The sequence below is a fragment of the Ambystoma mexicanum genome, chromosome 13, assembly GCF_040938575.1.
Source record: "Ambystoma mexicanum isolate Mex_15411 chromosome 13, UKY_AmexF1_1, whole genome shotgun sequence".
Taxonomy (NCBI): Eukaryota; Metazoa; Chordata; class Amphibia; order Caudata; family Ambystomatidae; genus Ambystoma; species Ambystoma mexicanum.
In genome coordinates this window covers 733,698,522-733,716,835 of record NC_090938.1, presented here as the reverse complement: position 1 = coordinate 733,716,835, position 18,314 = coordinate 733,698,522, and the positions used below count along the sequence as shown (strand labels likewise).

At 50.6% G+C, this 18,314-nt stretch overlaps 1 protein-coding gene across 1 annotated transcript in view; it reads left to right on the top strand.

The window, feature by feature from the left end:
• LOC138521843 (uncharacterized) overlaps nt 1-18,019 on the top strand; it is a 44,321-nt gene extending 26,302 nt beyond the window's left edge. Inside the window, exon 2 of the mRNA XM_069634983.1 lies at nt 9,708-18,019. Coding sequence (XP_069491084.1) covers nt 9,708-10,139 — 432 coding nt within the window. The 3' untranslated portion in view covers nt 10,140-18,019. The remainder of the gene's footprint in view (nt 1-9,707) is intronic.
• Nucleotides 18,020-18,314: the final 295 nt, after the last annotated feature.

Sequence of the window (18,314 nt, the reverse complement as noted above, 5' to 3'; positions counted from 1 at the left end):
CACTCCCAATGCATGCCGCTTCCTGTAGAGTACTCACAATGCATGCCTTTACCTGTAGTCCACTCCCAATACAAGCCTCTCCTGTAGTCCACTCCCAATACAAGCCTTTACCTCTAGTCCACTCCCAATGCAATCCTCCTTTACCTGTAGTCCACTCCCAGTCCTGCTACAGGGCATAGCTTTACTTGCAGTCCACTCCCAATGCATGCCTTTACCTGTAGTCCTGCTCCAGGGCATGGCTTCACTTGTAGTTCACTCCCAATGCAAGCCTCCTTTACCTGTAGTCCAGTCCCAATGCAAGCCCCCTTTACCTGTAGTCCACTCCCAATGCAATCCTCCTTTACCTGTAGTCCACTCCCAGTCCTGCTACAGGGCATGGCTTTACTTGCAGTCCACTCCCAATGCATGCCTTTACCTGTAGTCCTGCTTCCGGGCATTGCTTCACTTGTACTTCACTCCCAATGCCAGCCTTTACCTGTAAGTCCACTCCCAATGCATGCCTTTACCTATGGTCCTGCTACAGGGCATGGCTTTACTCGCAGTCTACTCCCAAGGCATGGCTTTACATGTAGTCTTGCTACAGGCATGGATCTACCTGTAGTTCACTCTCACTTCATGGCTTTACTTGTAGTCCACTCCCAAGACATGGCTTTACCTGTAGTCTTGCTACAGGCATGGATCTACCTGTAGTCCACTCCCAATGCATGGCTTTAGCTGTAGCCCACTCCCAATGCATGGCTTTACTTGTAGTCCACTCTCAATTCATGGCTTCAATTGTAGTTCACTCCCAATGTATGGCTTTACTTGTAGTCCACTCCCAAGGCATGGCTTTACCTGTAGCCCATGAGAGAAAGTTGGGCGAACCCTCTTTTTTGTGTGGGGGCTTGACTCGGGAGGGTAATAGGTACAGTAAGACAAGAATTGAGTCAAAGCTACCCTGACCAAGAGCGTGACATAGGGTCAACGAGGTTTGCAGTGGAGCTAGATCGCTCACACCGAACCAGCAACACAAAATAGTGTGTCGACAAGGCTAAGGGCCTCATTACACGGACGGCGGTGGACCAAGGTGCTATTAGCACCTTGGTCCATGCCAGTAAAATACCGGCACCGCCTTGGTGGAAAGGGGAATTACCGCCCTATTCCAAGGTTGGTGGGGCGGTAATTCCCCCTTCCCCCATTGACCTTCCCCATTCCCATTTTTGCCCCATAGGGCATAATGGGAATGGGGAATGTTCTAATTACAGCACCGCAAATTGCGGTACCGTAATTAGCTCCCTGGTCCCTTTGCGGGTTGGTTTTTAACGCCTGCAAAAAGCAGGCGTTAAATTCTCCAACCCGCAAAGGGCCCTCGTAGTAAGGCGGTAAGGGTTTACCGGTACCGGTAAAATACCGGTACCGGTAAACCCTTACCGCCTACCGTGTAATAAGGCCCTAAATGTCTTATCATTTAAAACAACATATGTAAAAAACTGTGTTTGTTTCACCTTGCATACTAACCCACAAATATGCATACCTTCAGCACCACGGCACAGTCTGTAAACATTTTGGTTTCGTTTTCTTTGTTAGTGTAAAATAAAAAAAACCTGTTTTTGTGACTATCACCTCTTCAGGTGTTGTTTTGTCTATTTGAGCTAGCGGCGATCTAGCTCCACTGCAAACCTCGGTGACCCTATGTCACGCTCTTGGTCAGGATAGCTTTACCTGTAGCCCTGCTCCAGGGCATGGCTTTACCTGTAGTCCACTCTCAGTACATGGCTTTACCTGGAGCCCTGCTCCAAGGCCTGACTTTACTTGTAGTCCACTCCTAATCTATGGATGTACTTGTAGTCCACTCCCAATGCACGGCTTTAGCTGTAGTCCACTCTCAATTCATGGCTTCACTTGTACTCCACTCCCAATGCATGCCTTTACCTGTAAGTCCACACCCAGTGCATGCCTCCTTTACCTGTAGTCCACTCCCAATTCATGCCTTTACCTGTAGCCCTGCTCCAGGACATTGCTTTACCCCTGTAGTCCACTCCCAATGCAAGCCTTTACCTATAGTCCTGCTACAGGGCATAGCTTTGCCTGAGGTCCACTCCCAATGCATGGTTTTACCTGTAGTCCACTCCCAATGCATGGCTTTACTTTACTTGTAGTCCCCTCCCAAGGCATGGCTTTACCTAAAGTCCACTCCCAATGCATGGCTTTACCTGTAGTTCACTCTCGCTGCATGGCTTTACCTGTAGCCCTGCTCCAGGGCCTGACTTTACTTGTAGTCCACTCCCAATGCATGGCTTTACCTGTAGTCCACTCCCAAGGCATGGCTTTACCTGTAGTCCACTCCCAAGGCTTGGCTTTACCTGTAGTCCACTCCCAATGCATACCTTTACCTGTAGTCCACTCCCAAGGCTTGGCTTTACCTGTAGTCCACTCCCAATGCATGGCTTTACTTTACTTGTAGTCCACTCCCAAGGCATGGCTTTACCTGTAGTCTTCCTACAGGGCATGGCTTTACCTGTAGTCCACTCCCAATGCATGGCTTTACCTGTAGTCTTCCTACAGGGCATGGCTTTACCTGTAGTCCACTCCCAATGCATGGCTTTACCTGTAGTCTTCCTACAGGGCATGGCTTTACCTGTAGTCCACTCCCAATGCATGGCTTTACCTGTAGTTCACTCTCGCTGCATGGCTTTACCTGTAGCCCTGCTCCAGGGCCTGACTTTACTTGTAGTCCACTCCCAATGCATGGCTTTACCTGTAGTCCACTCCCAAGGCATGACTTTATCTGTAGTCGTCCTACAGGGCATGGCTTTACCTGTAGTTCACTCCCAATTCATGGTTGTACATGTAGCCCTGCTCCAGGGCCTGGCTTTACTTCCAATGCATGCCTTTACCTGTAGTCCTGCTATAAGGGATGGCTTTACTTTTAATCCACTCCCAGTTCATGGATTTACTTGTAGTCCACCCCCAATTATTATTATTATTATTATTATTATTATTATTATTATTATGGTATTTATTGAGAGCGGACCTAGCTTCGAGAAGTAACAGAGTGCTTTACAGAGGTTTACAACAATATAGATACATAATGGAGCCCTTTGGAGAGGTATACAACAGAACAGATATACAGCGGGGAGTAGGATACAGAGAGGAACAGAGAACATGATGGCTGAGGTGTTGAGGAGGAGGGACTCCTTGAAGAGGTGTGTCTTGAGTTCTTTTCTGAATTGTAAGAGCGTGGGGGCAAGTCTGATGCTGACAGGGAGGAGGTTCCATAGTCTTGGGGCATAGGCAGAGAAGGCTTGTTTTCTGGTCCTTTCCTTTTTGCTGCAGTGGATTTCAAGTCTGCACGTGTCCTAGCTTCTGGTGGTGCGCTGTCCGCCAGAGATGCTGAGTTTCTCCGTGAGGTAGCTGCGTGACTGCCTTATGGATGATGCAGCAAGACTTGAAGGTGATTTGTACATGCAGTGGGAGCCAGTGAAGGTCGATGAGGGCCAGGGTGATGTGGTCGTATCAGCGTAGACCCTTGATGAGTCATGCGGCTGCGTGTAGGACACTTCTCAGGGGCACAAGGGAGGATGACGGGAGGCCTTTGAGGAGTTCATTGCCCCTATCCAGCTGGCATAGGACCAGTGCCTGAACAGTGGATGTAAACCTGTCCGGAGGGAGGAAGGGCTTGCCTTTCCGCAGGTGGGAGCGCTGATACTAAGCTGTCCAAGTTTGTCGATGTAGAACCCGAGGGACTTGGCACAAGAGGTGAGCTCAGGTGTGAAGCCCTCAGAGTTCATGGTTGATAGCCGGGTCTGTATGTCTGGGTGTTCAGTGTTGTTGGGGAGGAGCAGGAATTGGGGCTTGGAGAGGTTGAGATTCAAGTATGCACTGGACATCCAAGTCTGGATCAACGACAGGCAGGTTTTGAGCCTGTGGATGTCCTTGAAGAGTTGATCTTGTCGTCGGCGTATTGGTGGATGTAGATGTTTTATGTGGCTAGGAGGGCTCCCAGCGGCTCCTTGTATAAAGTGAAGATCACTGGGGAGAGTATGGAACGCTGCGGACTCCACAGTTGACAAGTAGCATTGGCGATCTAGAGGAGTCCATCTGAACAAACTGCTGGCGGTTGGCGAGGTTGGACTTAAACCAGTGTAGGACATGGTTGCTGATTCCCATGTGCCAATATAGGGTGCCGTAAGCACCTGGTGGTCTACTGTGTGGAAAACGGCCGAGAGGTTGAGTAGAACCAGGAGGTAGGGGTGGCCATCATCAAGGATATTGAGGTTGTTATCGACCACCTGTATAGTTGCTGTCTCTGTGCTGCATCTGGGTCTGAACCCAAATTGGTAGATTTGGAGGAAATTGTTGGCGTCGATGTGTTGCTGCAGTTGTGCGGCTACAGCTTTCTCAAGATCTTATCGAGAATGGGAAGATGGGTGATGGGTTGGTTCCTGGTTACCAGAATTGACTACAGTTACCAGAATTCCCTGAGACTAAAATTGAGACTAATCAGCAACACCTGAAAAGACTGCCTCCCTGAAGATTGTTAGAGACATGAAAGCACTTGGAGGAGAAGAGCAACTGAACTGCAGCAGCTATACAAAGCTGGGAACTAGAGTGCGCGCCTCACCCTCTCTTTTTTCTACATATTGGTTCCAAAGTCCCGAGCTCCAGAGGCAGCGGCAACGGGGTCACCATGCCCTACCTAGGAGAGCAACATTGATGGTTTGGCCCCTCCCCCACACCATGGGAAACAAATTGTGCTATTGGAGGGGAGTTGGTTCCTGGTTACCAGAATTGACAACAGTTACCAGAATTCCCTGAGACCAAAATTGAGACTAACCAGCAACACCTGAAAAGACTGCCTCCCTGAAGATTGTTAGAGACATGAAAGTGCTTGGAGGAGAAGAGCAACTGTACTGCAGCAGGTATACAAAGCTGGGAACTAGAGTGCGCGTCTCACCCCCTCTTTTTTCTACAGATGGGGCGATAGTTACCTAAGTTGTCGAGATCCAGAATTATTTTTTTTAGTACAGGGATCATTTGTCCTGTCTTGTTCGTCCGGTCTCTGTGTTGGATGCTGTAGCCGTCGGTGACAAGGACGTCTAGGATGTGGGTGTCAGCCAGGTCTCGGTGATGACGATGGCTTCAAAGATGTGTGTAGTGATGAGGTTGGCGATGTCTGCTGCATGGGTGACAGCTGAGCGGACGTTGGCGAGCATCAACTTCCGTATTGTGGACGGGGAGGGGTTGCTGATGGGCCTGAGGCTGATGTAGGTGAGGTTGCAGGATTACAGTGTCCTTGCCTTAGAGGAGGGGCAATTTTGTTGCGTTTCCTGGTGATGGTGGAGATGGCCTGTGGGGAAGAAGGGAGAAAACACATGTTGGTTCGTGCTTACCTGTTGTCTGAGTAGGGGTTCAGGCCCTGGGTCCTCCTGGTCTGAACAGGTCCAAATAGGAATGGCCCTTTTCTTCGTCTGCCATTCACTTCGGACGCCCGGGCGAGAGATGCCCTTTATCTTAGCGCTAACAGCAGAAAGGAAGAGGCAGGGCTAAGACAGTGGGTGGGGCTTAGGCCACATCACCTAGATCCACTTGGACCTGCTCACCAACTGCAAAGGAAATGAGGCTGGAGGGCTGCTTAAGTAGGGAAAAAGGGTGGCAAAAACAGGAAGGCACTAACAGTTGGAGCTTCAGGCCAATGGATGGCTTTACCTGTACTCCTGCTCCAGGACATGGCTTTACTTGTAGTCCATGCATGGCTTTACCTGTAGCTCTGTTACAGAGCCTGGCTTTACTTGCAGTCCACTTCCAGTGCATGGCTTTACCTGGAGCCCTGCTTCAGGGCATGGCTTTACTTGTTGTCGACTCCCAATGTATGGCTTTACTTGTAGTCCACTCGAAATGCATGGCTTTAGTTGTAGTCCACTACCAATGCACAGCTTTACTTACACTCCCAAGGCATGGCTCTACATGTAGTCCTGCTGCAGGGCATGGCTTTACTTGTAGTCTACTACCAATGCATTGCTTTACTTCCACTCCAAGGCATGGCTCTACATGTAGTCCTGCTGCAGGGCATGGCTTTACTTGTAGTCTACTACCAATGCATTGCTTTACTTCCACTCCAAGGCATGGCTCGAATTCTGGTCCTGCTACAGGGCACGGCTTTACTTGCAGTCCACTCCCACCTACACCAGTAGCACATTTACAACAGCATTTATGCCATTACCTCTCCGAAGCCTGCTTTGAAGTAACAGTGGGCTCTTTACAGCGCATAGTTTGATGTTACTGCTTGATAGAGCTAATTTAAAGAGTTCCGACGAGGAGGTGTTTTGTGCAGGGAGGGACAGGTAGTAGGTGAGAATAGCCATAGGGTTTACCATGGCCAGGGACAATCAATGGGTGGGAACATACCCAAACAAGACCTAGAAGCTGTGTGTCCCTTCTCACGTCCCATTTCCCTCCTGCCTGCGCTCCAATGAAATAGTTTTGGCTTATAGGTGGCGCTTTAGAGATGCCTAGTAGCAAAAACTAAAAATGTTGTAGGGCGGGACAAAGATCGAGGGTGGAACAAGGAAAAATGGGGAGCGGGTTTTCTGCAGGAGGAGATCACCTTTCAGTGCTGATATGTCGACATACATTTTATACGTGTTTTTAATTGCAGGGGGGAAGTGAGTTCCAGTGGAAAGGAGCAAGTAGGGAGAAGGAGCGGCAGTGCAGGGGACACAGGGTTGACAGGGAATGCAGAGACTGAATTGAGAATTCAGTTGAAGGGAAGTAGTGTGCCTAAGGGGGCACTGCCATGAACATATGTGAATTCCATGAGTGGGAATTTGAAGAGGGCTCAGTTAGGCATTCAGCATGATGCAGCATAGAGATGATGAGGAGAGGTCGGTAATTAATGTTGAAGAGAGTGTGATTTGCAAAATTAAGCTTTTTTTATAGGAGGTCAGAAGTGTAGGTGGGGTACCCCGCAGGAGAAGATTGCACAGTAGTCAAGGCCTGTAAGGTCAAGTGGGGACGACTGGGGGTTTGGTTGGAGAGGTAGGTAAGGAGGGGAATGTCATTGTTCTGGTGTTCATTGGGTTAACTTTAGCAGGTGTAGCCAGGGGTACACTGGTCTATAGGGAACTCTGGAGATTTCCTGGCAGGCCTCTGCACTCTGGGCAGAGGGGGACTGGCCTATAGGGAACTCTAGAGATTTCCTGGCAGGCCCCTGCACCCTGGGCAAGGGTGGACTGGCCTATTGGGCACTCATGAGGTTTCCTGGTAGGCCTCAGCACCCTGGGCAAGGGTGGACTGGACTATTGGGAACTCTAGAGATTTCCTGGCAGGCCCCTGCACCCTGGGCAGGGGTGGACTGGCCTATAGGGCACTCATGAGGTTTCCTAGTAGGCCTCAGCACCCAGGGCAAGGGTGGACCGGACTATAGGGAATTCTGGAGATTTCCTGGTAGGCCTCTGCAACATGGGTGGGGGTGGACTGGCCCATAGGGAACTCTGGAGATTTCCTGGCAGGCCCCTGCACCCTGGGCAGGGGTGGACTGGCCTATAGGGCACTCATGAGGTTTCCTGGTAGGCCTCAGCACCCTGGGCAGGGGTGGACCGGACTATAGGGAATTCTGGAGATTTCCTGGTAGGCCTCTGCACCATGGGTGGGGGTGGACTGGCCCATAGGGAACTCTGGATATTTCCTGGCAGGCCCCTGCACCCTGGGCAGGGGTGGACTGGCCTATAGGGCACTCATGAGGTTTCCTGGTAGGCCTCAGCACCCTGGGCAGGGGTGGACTGGACTATAGGGAACTCTGGAGATTTCCTGGCAGGCCTCTGCACCCTGGGCAGGGGTGGACAGGCCCATAGGGAACTCTGGAGATTTCCTGGCAGGCCTCTGCAACAAGGGCGGGGGTGGACTGGCCCATAGGCAACTCTGGAGATTTCCTGGCAGGCATCTTCACCCTGGGCTTCTTTTGTGTGGTATTGCCACATTTTCCCATAGGAAAATGGTTGGACTTGCTGAAAATGTGTAATATGGGGCCACTTTGAAAATTATTTCCAGGACCTCTTTTGGTTCCCAGTCCACCCCTGGGTGTAGCGCTGGATGTGATGAATTATTGAAGCTTTAGATCATAGACATATAGGATGCAAAGGTTGTGCACTTTGAGGGAGAGGGTGAGCAGGTCAGGGAGAAAGCTTTTGAGATGGCAGTGTGTGGTCAGGAGGTTGGGTACGTGGGTAATGACGGTTTTCCGCGGAGTAGCGGGACTGGAACCTTGATCGGAGGGAGTCATGCAGAGCACTGGCTTGTAAGTAGTGGGAGATCCCACTAAAGAACATGCTTCAAATGATTTTGGGGGAGTGGCCAGGAGAGAGACTGGCCATTGGTTATAGGGAATGCTATAGGGGGGTTGACCGCTTTCTGAACAGCAGCGATTTTAGAAGCAGGTAGGGAAAATCCCAGAAAAGAGGGAAGGTATTAAGGAGGAGAAGAGGTCGGAGCAGGCGACTGATGAAAGGCCTTAGATCAGTTGCTAGGGAACAAGATGGCTAGGCCTTGCAGAGGATAGGGTAGAGTTCAGAAGGTGAGGTTGGAGGGAAGGGATAGAAGGCAGGACCTGGTAGATGGAAGTTGGGGTGAGAATGAGGATAGCGGAAAGGGGAGGGCAGGGGAGGCGTCGCAGATCTGGGATATTACACAAGAAAAGTAGAGGTCAACGTCATCAGATAAGGAGGGCGGTGGGAAGGCATGGCTTGAAGGCTGGAGGAGAGCTTGTGGGGGTGGGAACGGAGGAAGGAGGTGAGGTTGGTAAAGTAGCATGATTTAGCAGCGTCGAAGGATAGATGCACGTGCAAGGAGGGCCTCTTTGTTAGCAGTGCGCAGACGCGGGGAGCGCAGTTTAAGTCTAAGGTCCAGGTGCTGGTTTATGTGCGTTTTAAGATGGCGAATCACTGTGATGAGTCAATGTTGGTGGCGGGGCATGGATGGGGTTAACTAAGTCATGGGCAGAGTAGTCGTGCTCGGGGTTAACTAAGTCATGGGCAGAGTAGTCGTGCTCAGATGGGGATCAAAGAGACAGGTTGAAGTTGACGAATGCTTGGTTAATTAAGGAGGCGGCGTTAGGAGGGGATAGTTTGAGGAGGCAGGAAAGGATTCCTTTGAGGTAAGGAGTCAAGAAGTCGGGTTGGCATTCATGTTTGAAGATGGAGGGGTTGGGCAGGGGGTGGGAGGAGGAGGGACAGAGATTTCACATTGAAGGAGGAAGAAGTCAAAGGGAGACGGGTCAATGGTGAGGTTGGCAGGAGGACAGGATGATGTCAAGAAAACCAGGTGGAGAGAGATACTGTTGGAATGGCTGGGGGAGTTGAGCGAGTGATCAGTACCTCCTTTAAATTGTAGTCCTGCCCCCGTGGATTAATATTATTGTGACCATGACCCGGTATGTGGCTTCACTTGTAGACCTGTCCCTCGTCCATTGTTTTACCCAAGGTCTTGTCCACAGTACAATGCTTTACTTGTAGGGAAGTCCCAGGACATGACTTTACTAGCACTGCAACATTTGGGGGCGTCAAGAGGTGTGTTCCGCTATGAATGAGTTCAAAGGAAGGGGCAATATTGGCATCCCCAAGGTTGGTGGGTCACAAGGGAGGCTACTGTCTTTATTGGTCAAGCTCTTTGGGCTCACCATTTTGCCCCATGCCCAGCTCTAATCACAGACTTCTCGTGCGCTTCTTTTTCAGGTACGTGTTGAAGACCCAGCTGTGGAAGACGCAGCTCTGGCTAAACAAACTGAGGAGACCCACCTGCTGTGCGATGGTCCGCTTGGCGACCTTAGCCATGAAGTGCCACCAAGCACCATGCTGTCAGCCCTTCCACTCAATAAGCCGTGTCTGATGGGGCCTAAGGCTACTTACCAAGAAGATCCAGAAAATGGCCCACTGGTGGCCCCTCCATTCATTGAGGCTGTCCTGGTAGACCGAGACTACGCTATACTAGACGTTCCGTCCACCAGCGAGCTGGCAGACCACCTTATGAAGGACGCTCAACTGAAAGGGCCTAGCGACACCGGTCAAAAAGCCCCAGCAGCCATCTTGCAGGCCAGTCACCTGGAAGTCCACAAGCTGGGCCAGCGTCAACAGCAGCGCCTCAGGGAGCAGCGCTGGGATCGCTGAGTGAGGCTTCCTATCCAGACTGTAAAAGTGCCTGCCAAGTCAGCCTAGAACAGTGCAAAGGCAGCACATGGCAAGGAGTTATCCAGGAACAGGCTTCTATTCTTGAGGTCCCTCTACTGCCTTCAAACTCCTTGAGGCTTCTCTGCAACGCTTAGACACTTCATTAAGACTGCATTCGAAGGGCCACGCTAAGACCCCTGGTTGCGCACCATGTACCTAGAGGCACCGGCCACTGAGCAGGTGCAGGAGTAATAAGGAGGGAAGGACAAGGGCTATGAGTAGATCTCTGTTCTATGCACTGCACTGACTGTGGCGCTTTAGCCGAGACACTTCGTGTGGCCTTTCTTGGTTCTCAGGAGCTGATGGTCAACCTCTAGCAATGGGAAACTGCAATGGAGGTCCGTGGGACAGCTGTGCACTATGAATATTAGTACCTCGCAAGCAACCTGAGAATCAGATGAGCTCCAAAGAACATGCAAGCTGGAGCCTGCCTCCCAGCTGCACAAGGAGTAGGCCGAAGGAACACTGGCCGTTGAGGTCTCAGGCTGCCTGGTGTTAAGCAAGAACGCCATAGTAGAAGGGTGCGAAAGGGCCATGGAAACGCAGATTTGAGTTTAATGCCCAGTGTCCACTCTGGTACAGTGTGCACTTTTTGAGTTAGTCCCTTCAGTGCGACAAGATTGAACATGGGTCGGTTCAAAACTACATCAAGCTACCAATGCAACAATAAATATATTTAAAACTCAAAAATATTCATTGGAAGATTCATTTTCCCATGCCCCGGACAGCCCTACATTTTCACGGTGGCCTAGACACCAGAGTCTTAGAGAGGGTAGGGCCTGAGCGGGCAAGGCCCACCCAAAATCTGTAAATGCCCACTCAGTGCTGTGTGGGCATTTACAGATGTTAATGTCATTGCGGTGGGCCCCACTACATTACCTTCAGACCCCACTTGTTAGACATTAGCTTCAGGCCCCACTTGTTAGACATTACTTTCGGGCCCCACTTGTTAGACATTAGCTTCAGGCCCCACTTGTTAGACATTAGCTTCAGGCCCCACTCGTTAGACATTAGCTGCAGGCCCCACTCGTTAGACATTAGCTTCAGGCCCCACTTGTTAGACATTAGGTCAGGCCCCACTTGTTAGACATTAGCTTCAGGCCCCACTCGTTAGACATTAGCTTCAGGCCCCACTCGTTAGACATTACCTTCAGGCCCCACCTGTTAGAAATTACCTTCAGGCCCCACTTGTTAGATGTTAGCTTCAGGGGCCACTTGTTAGATGTTAGCTTCAGGGGCCACTTGTTAGACGTTAGCTTCAGGCCCCACTTGTTAGACGTTAGCTTCAGGCCCCACTCGTTAGACGTTAGCTTCAGGCTCCACTCGTTAGACATTAGCTCCAGGCCCCACTTGTTAGACATTAGCCTCAGGCCCCACTTGTTAAACATCAGTGCCAGGGCCACTTGTTAGACATCAGCTTCAGGGCCCACTTGTTAGACATCAGCTTCAGGCCCCACTTATTAGACATTAGCTTCAGGCCCCACTTGTTAGACATTAGGTCAGGCCCCACTTGTTAAACATCAGCTTCAGGGCCACTTGTTAGACATCAGCTTCAGGGCCCACTTGTTAGACATTAGCTTCAGGGCCCACTTGTTAGACATTAGCTTCAGGCCCCACTTGATAGACATTCGCTTCAGGCCCCACTTGTTAGACATCAGCTTCAGGGCCCACTTGTTAGACATCAGCTTAATGCCGCACTTGTTAGACATTAGCTTCAGGCCCCACTTGGTAGACATTAGCTTCGGGCCCCACTTGGTAGACATTAGCTTCGGGCCCCACTGGTTAGACATTAGCATCAGGGCCCAGTTGTTAAACATCAGCTTCAAGGCCACTTGTTAGACTTCAGCTTCGGGGCCACTTGTTAGACATCAGCTTCAGGGCCCACTTGTTAGACATCAGCTTCAGGCCCCACTTGTTAGACTTCAGCTTCTGGGCCACTTGTTAGACATCAGCTTCAGGGCCCACTTGTTAGACATCAGCTTGAGGGCCCACTTGTCAGACATCAGCTTGAGGGCCCACTTGTTAGACATTAGCTTCAGGGCCCACTTGTTAGCCATTAGCTTCGGGGCCCACTTGTTAGACATTAGCTTCAGGCCCCACTTGGTAGACATTAGGTCAGGCCCCACTTGTTAAACATCAGCTTCAGGGACACTTGTTAGACATCAGCTTAATGCCGCACTTGTTAGACATTAGCTTCAGGCCCCACTTGTTAGACATCAGCTTCCGGCTCCACTTGTTAAACATTAGCTTCCGGCTCCACTTGTTAGACATCAGCTTCAGGGCCCACTTGTTAGACATTAGCTTCAGGGCCCACTTGTTAGACATCAGCTTCAGGGCCCACTTGTTAGACATTAGCTTCAGGCCCCACTTGTTAGACATCAGCTTAATGCCACACTTGTTAGACATTAGCTTCAGGCCCCACTTGGTAGACATTAGCTTCGGGCCCCACTTGGTAGACATTAGCTTCGGGCCCCACTGGTTAGACATTAGCATCAGGGCCCAGTTGTTAAACATCAGCTTCAAGGCCACTTGTTAGACTTCAGCTTCAGGGCCCACTTGTTAAACATCAGCTTCGGGGCCACTTGTTAGACATCAGCTTCAGGGCCCACTTGTTAGACATCAGCTTCAGGCCCCACTTGTTAGACTTCAGCTTCTGGGCCACTTGTTAGACATCAGCTTCAGGGCCCACTTGTTAGACATCAGCTTGAGGGCCCACTTGTCAGACATCAGCTTGAGGGCCCACTTGTTAGACATCAGCTTCAGGCCCCACTTGTTAGACGTTAGCTTCAGGGGCCACTTGTTAGACGTTAGCTTCAGGCCCCACTTGTTAGACGTTAGCTTCAGGCCACACTCGTTAGACGTTAGCTTCAGGCCCCACTCGTTAGACATTAGCTGCAGGCCCCACTCGTTAGACATTAGCTTCAGGCCCCACTTGTTGGACATCAGCATCAGGGCCCACTTGTTAGACATCAGCTTCGGGCCCCACTTGGTAGACATTAGCTTCGGGCCCCACTTGGTAGACATTAGCTTCGGGCCCCACTGGTTAGACATTAGCATCAGGGCCCAGTTGTTAAACATCAGCTTCAAGGCCACTTGTTAGACTTCAGCTTCAGGGCCCACTTGTTAAACATCAGCTTCGGGGCCACTTGTTAGACATCAGCTTCAGGGCCCACTTGTTAGACATCAGCTTCAGTCCCCACTTGTTAGACTTCAGCTTCTGGGCCACTTGTTAGACATCAGCTTCAGGGCCCACTTGTTAGACGTCAGCTTGAGGGCCCACTTGTCAGACATCAGCTTGAGGGCCCACTTGTCAGACATCAGCTTCAGGCCCCACTTGTTAGACGTTAGCTTCAGGGGCCACTTGTTAGACGTTAGCTTCAGGCCCCACTCGTTAGACATTAGCTGCAGGCCCCACTCGTTAGACATTAGCTTCAGGCCCCACTTGTTAGACATCAGCATCAGGGCCCACTTGTTAGACATCAGCTTCAGGCACACTTGTTAGACATCAGCTTCAGGGCCACTTGTTAGACAACAGCTTCAGGGCCACTTGTTAAACAACAGCTTCAGGCCCCACTTGTTAGACATCAGTTTCAGGGCCCACTTGGTAGACATCAGCTTCAGGGCCACTTGTTAGACATCAGCTTCAGGGCCCACTAGGTAGACATGAGCTTCAGGCCCCACTTGGTAGACATCAGCTTCAGGCCCCACTTGGTAGACATTAGCTGCAGGCCCCACTTGGTAGACATCAGCTGCAGGCCCCACTTGTTAGACATCAGCTTCCGGCCCCACTTGTTAGACATTAGCTTTAGGGGCCCCTTGTTAGACATTAGCTTCAGGGCCCACTTGGTAGACATGAGCTTCAGGCTCCACTTGGTAGACATCAGCTTCAGGCCCCACTTGGTAGACATTAGCTTCAGGGGCCACTTGTTAGATGTTAGCTTCAGGGGCCACTTGTTAGACGTTAGCTTCAGGCCCCACTTGTTAGACGTTAGCTTCAGGCCCCACTCGTTAGACGTTAGCTTCAGGCCCCACTCGTTAGACATTAGCTCCAGGCCCCACTTGTTAGACATTAGCCTCAGGCCCCACTTGTTAAACATCAGTGCCAGGGCCACTTGTTAGACATCAGCTTCAGGGCCCACTTGTTAGACATCAGCTTCAGGCCCCACTTATTAGACATTAGCTTCAGGCCCCACTTGTTAGACATTAGGTCAGGCCCCACTTGTTAAACATCAGCTTCAGGGCCACTTGTTAGACATCAGCTTCAGGGCCCACTTGTTAGACATTAGCTTCAGGGCCCACTTGTTAGACATTAGCTTCAGGCCCCACTTGATAGACATTCGCTTCAGGCCCCACTTGTTAGACATCAGCTTCAGGGCCCACTTGTTAGACATCAGCTTAATGCCGCACTTGTTAGACATTAGCTTCAGGCCCCACTTGGTAGACATTAGCTTCGGGCCCCACTTGGTAGACATTAGCTTCGGGCCCCACTGGTTAGACATTAGCATCAGGGCCCAGTTGTTAAACATCAGCTTCAAGGCCACTTGTTAGACTTCAGCTTCGGGGCCACTTGTTAGACATCAGCTTCAGGGCCCACTTGTTAGACATCAGCTTCAGGCCCCACTTGTTAGACTTCAGCTTCTGGGCCACTTGTTAGACATCAGCTTCAGGGCCCACTTGTTAGACATCAGCTTGAGGGCCCACTTGTCAGACATCAGCTTGAGGGCCCACTTGTTAGACATTAGCTTCAGGGCCCACTTGTTAGCCATTAGCTTCGGGGCCCACTTGTTAGACATTAGCTTCAGGCCCCACTTGGTAGACATTAGGTCAGGCCCCACTTGTTAAACATCAGCTTCAGGGACACTTGTTAGACATCAGCTTAATGCCGCACTTGTTAGACATTAGCTTCAGGCCCCACTTGTTAGACATCAGCTTCCGGCTCCACTTGTTAAACATTAGCTTCCGGCTCCACTTGTTAGACATCAGCTTCAGGGCCCACTTGTTAGACATTAGCTTCAGGGCCCACTTGTTAGACATCAGCTTCAGGGCCCACTTGTTAGACATTAGCTTCAGGCCCCACTTGTTAGACATCAGCTTAATGCCACACTTGTTAGACATTAGCTTCAGGCCCCACTTGGTAGACATTAGCTTCGGGCCCCACTTGGTAGACATTAGCTTCGGGCCCCACTGGTTAGACATTAGCATCAGGGCCCAGTTGTTAAACATCAGCTTCAAGGCCACTTGTTAGACTTCAGCTTCAGGGCCCACTTGTTAAACATCAGCTTCGGGGCCACTTGTTAGGCATCAGCTTCAGGGCCCACTTGTTAGACATCAGCTTCAGGCCCCACTTGTTAGACTTCAGCTTCTGGGCCACTTGTTAGACATCAGCTTCAGGGCCCACTTGTTAGACATCAGCTTGAGGGCCCACTTGTCAGACATCAGCTTGAGGGCCCACTTGTTAGACATCAGCTTCAGGCCCCACTTGTTAGACGTTAGCTTCAGGGGCCACTTGTTAGACGTTAGCTTCAGGCCCCACTTGTTAGACGTTAGCTTCAGGCCACACTCGTTAGACGTTAGCTTCAGGCCCCACTCGTTAGACATTAGCTGCAGGCCCCACTCGTTAGACATTAACTTCAGGCCCCACTTGTTGGACATCAGCATCAGGGCCCACTTGTTAGACATCAGCTTCGGGCCCCACTTGGTAGACATTAGCTTCGGGCCCCACTTGGTAGACATTAGCTTCGGGCCCCACTGGTTAGACATTAGCATCAGGGCCCAGTTGTTAAACATCAGCTTCAAGGCCACTTGTTAGACTTCAGCTTCAGGGCCCACTTGTTAAACATCAGCTTCGGGGCCACTTGTTAGACATCAGCTTCAGGGCCCACTTGTTAGACATCAGCTTCAGTCCCCACTTGTTAGACTTCAGCTTCTGGGCCACTTGTTAGACATCAGCTTCAGGGCCCACTTGTTAGACATCAGCTTGAGGGCCCACTTGTCAGACATCAGCTTGAGGGCCCACTTGTCAGACATCAGCTTCAGGCCCCACTTGTTAGACGTTAGCTTCAGGGGCCACTTGTTAGACGTTAGCTTCAGGCCCCACTTGTTAGACGTTAGCTTCAGGCCCCACTCGTTAGACATTAGCTGCAGGCCCCACTCGTTAGACATTAGCTTCAGGCCCCACTTGTTAGACATCAGCATCAGGGCCCACTTGTTAGACATCAGCTTCAGGCACACTTGTTAGACATCAGCTTCAGGGCCACTTGTTAGACAACAGCTTCAGGGCCACTTGTTAAACAACAGCTTCAGGCCCCACTTGTTAGACATCAGTTTCAGGGCCCACTTGGTAGACATCAGCTTCAGGGCCACTTGTTAGACATCAGCTTCAGGGCCCACTAGGTAGACATGAGCTTCAGGCCCCACTTGGTAGACATCAGCTTCAGGCCCCACTTGGTAGACATTAGCTGCAGGCCCCACTTGGTAGACATCAGCTGCAGGCCCCACTTGTTAGACATCAGCTTCCGGCCCCACTTGTTAGACATTAGCTTTAGGGGCCCCTTGTTAGACATTAGCTTCAGGGCCCACTTGGTAGACATGAGCTTCAGGCCCCACTTGGTAGACATCAGCTTCAGGCCCCACTTGGTAGACATTAGCTGCAGGCCCACTTGTTAGACATCAGCTTCCGGCCCCACTTGTTAGACGTTAGCTTCAGGGGCCACTTGTTAGACGTTAGCTTCAGTCCCCACTTGTTAGATATTAGCTTCAGGCCCCACTTGTTAGACATTAGCTTCAGGCCCCACTTGTTAGACATTCGCTGCAGGCCCCACTTGTTAGACATTTAGCTTCAGGCCCCACTCTTTAGATAGTCCTGGCTATGCCTCTGCTGGACGCCATCCTGAAAATCATCACACAAGGCTTCCAGAAGCTAAGAGTCGGCTCCTACAGCAGGACAGGCCTAGGATAAAGGCCTTGTGCCAGGCCTGCCCATATAATCTCAACCACAGTAAAAAGAGATCTTAGGGTTCACCTTGCTGCAGTGCCACGGAACCAAATTACCCAGGTGGGCGAAATGCCCTGCAGCAGACCGGCAGAACGAGAACGTCACTGGCTTAGTCTAAGACTGTGGTTATGTGTCGACATCAAGCTCAAAAATGCCTTCAAACCCCCAGGCTTCCTGTAAACTCCAGGGGAGGGGCTGTAAAATCACCCTGGGGCTCGCAGCTAGATGGCATCTCACCGAGAGAATGGTCTGGCCATTGGCAATCCTGGTGCCCTTCATTCAAGGTGTTTGCAAATACCTACGGCGTACGCATCCCTTCCTGCCATCTAATGTTGTAAGCTATGGGTCTGCAACCTGTGGCTCCCCAGACTTTGCTGGTTAGGGCTGCTAGGAGTTGTAGTCCAAAACATCAGAAGAGCCAAAGGCTGCAGACCTCTGAACCATGACAGTGGATCCCAGCTACAGCTCCTCCCTTGCAGGAGTGGCACAGTCTCTCGCCTACCCCCATGCACTAGGGGCGGGCCATGCTGAGTGACATTAGTTCCCACCACATGCCACACAACAATTATTTAGAGGGCTGTACATCTATAGTCAAGCAACTACAATGGGACTGAACCCCACTGGGTCTGCCCAGGTTCTCTGTCCATCCTGTACAATAAATACACGCTCCAAACTATGGCAGCCAGTCATTTGGAGGGTTTGTTCTTTTTTATTTATTTTCTTTTTTTTTAATACTGGTTTTCAGTATTTATGTTTTGTCATTTTCGATGGTGACTGTTCCAGTGTTTTCAAAAATTGAAATAAAATCAGTGTATATCAGTCTTAACATTTTTTGCAGTTAACAATTGAGGGCAACAGTGATGTCAAGTGCATATGAAAAGCATGTGTCTATTGGTGTCTGTATAACATGCATACTGTCTGGAACAGAACTATCACAGGATATATACAGTTCATAATGCACTTTCTTAAGGATAAGGCAGTCAGAACCAAAATATCAATCTACCTAGATGGGGAAATCCCTTCTCTGGAGGGCCAGCACAACACCAGAAGTCAAAAAAGCTGAACCTGGGAAAGAAATATGGAAACAGGTTTTTCTGGCTCTGCCCCCGGCCTCTGCAACA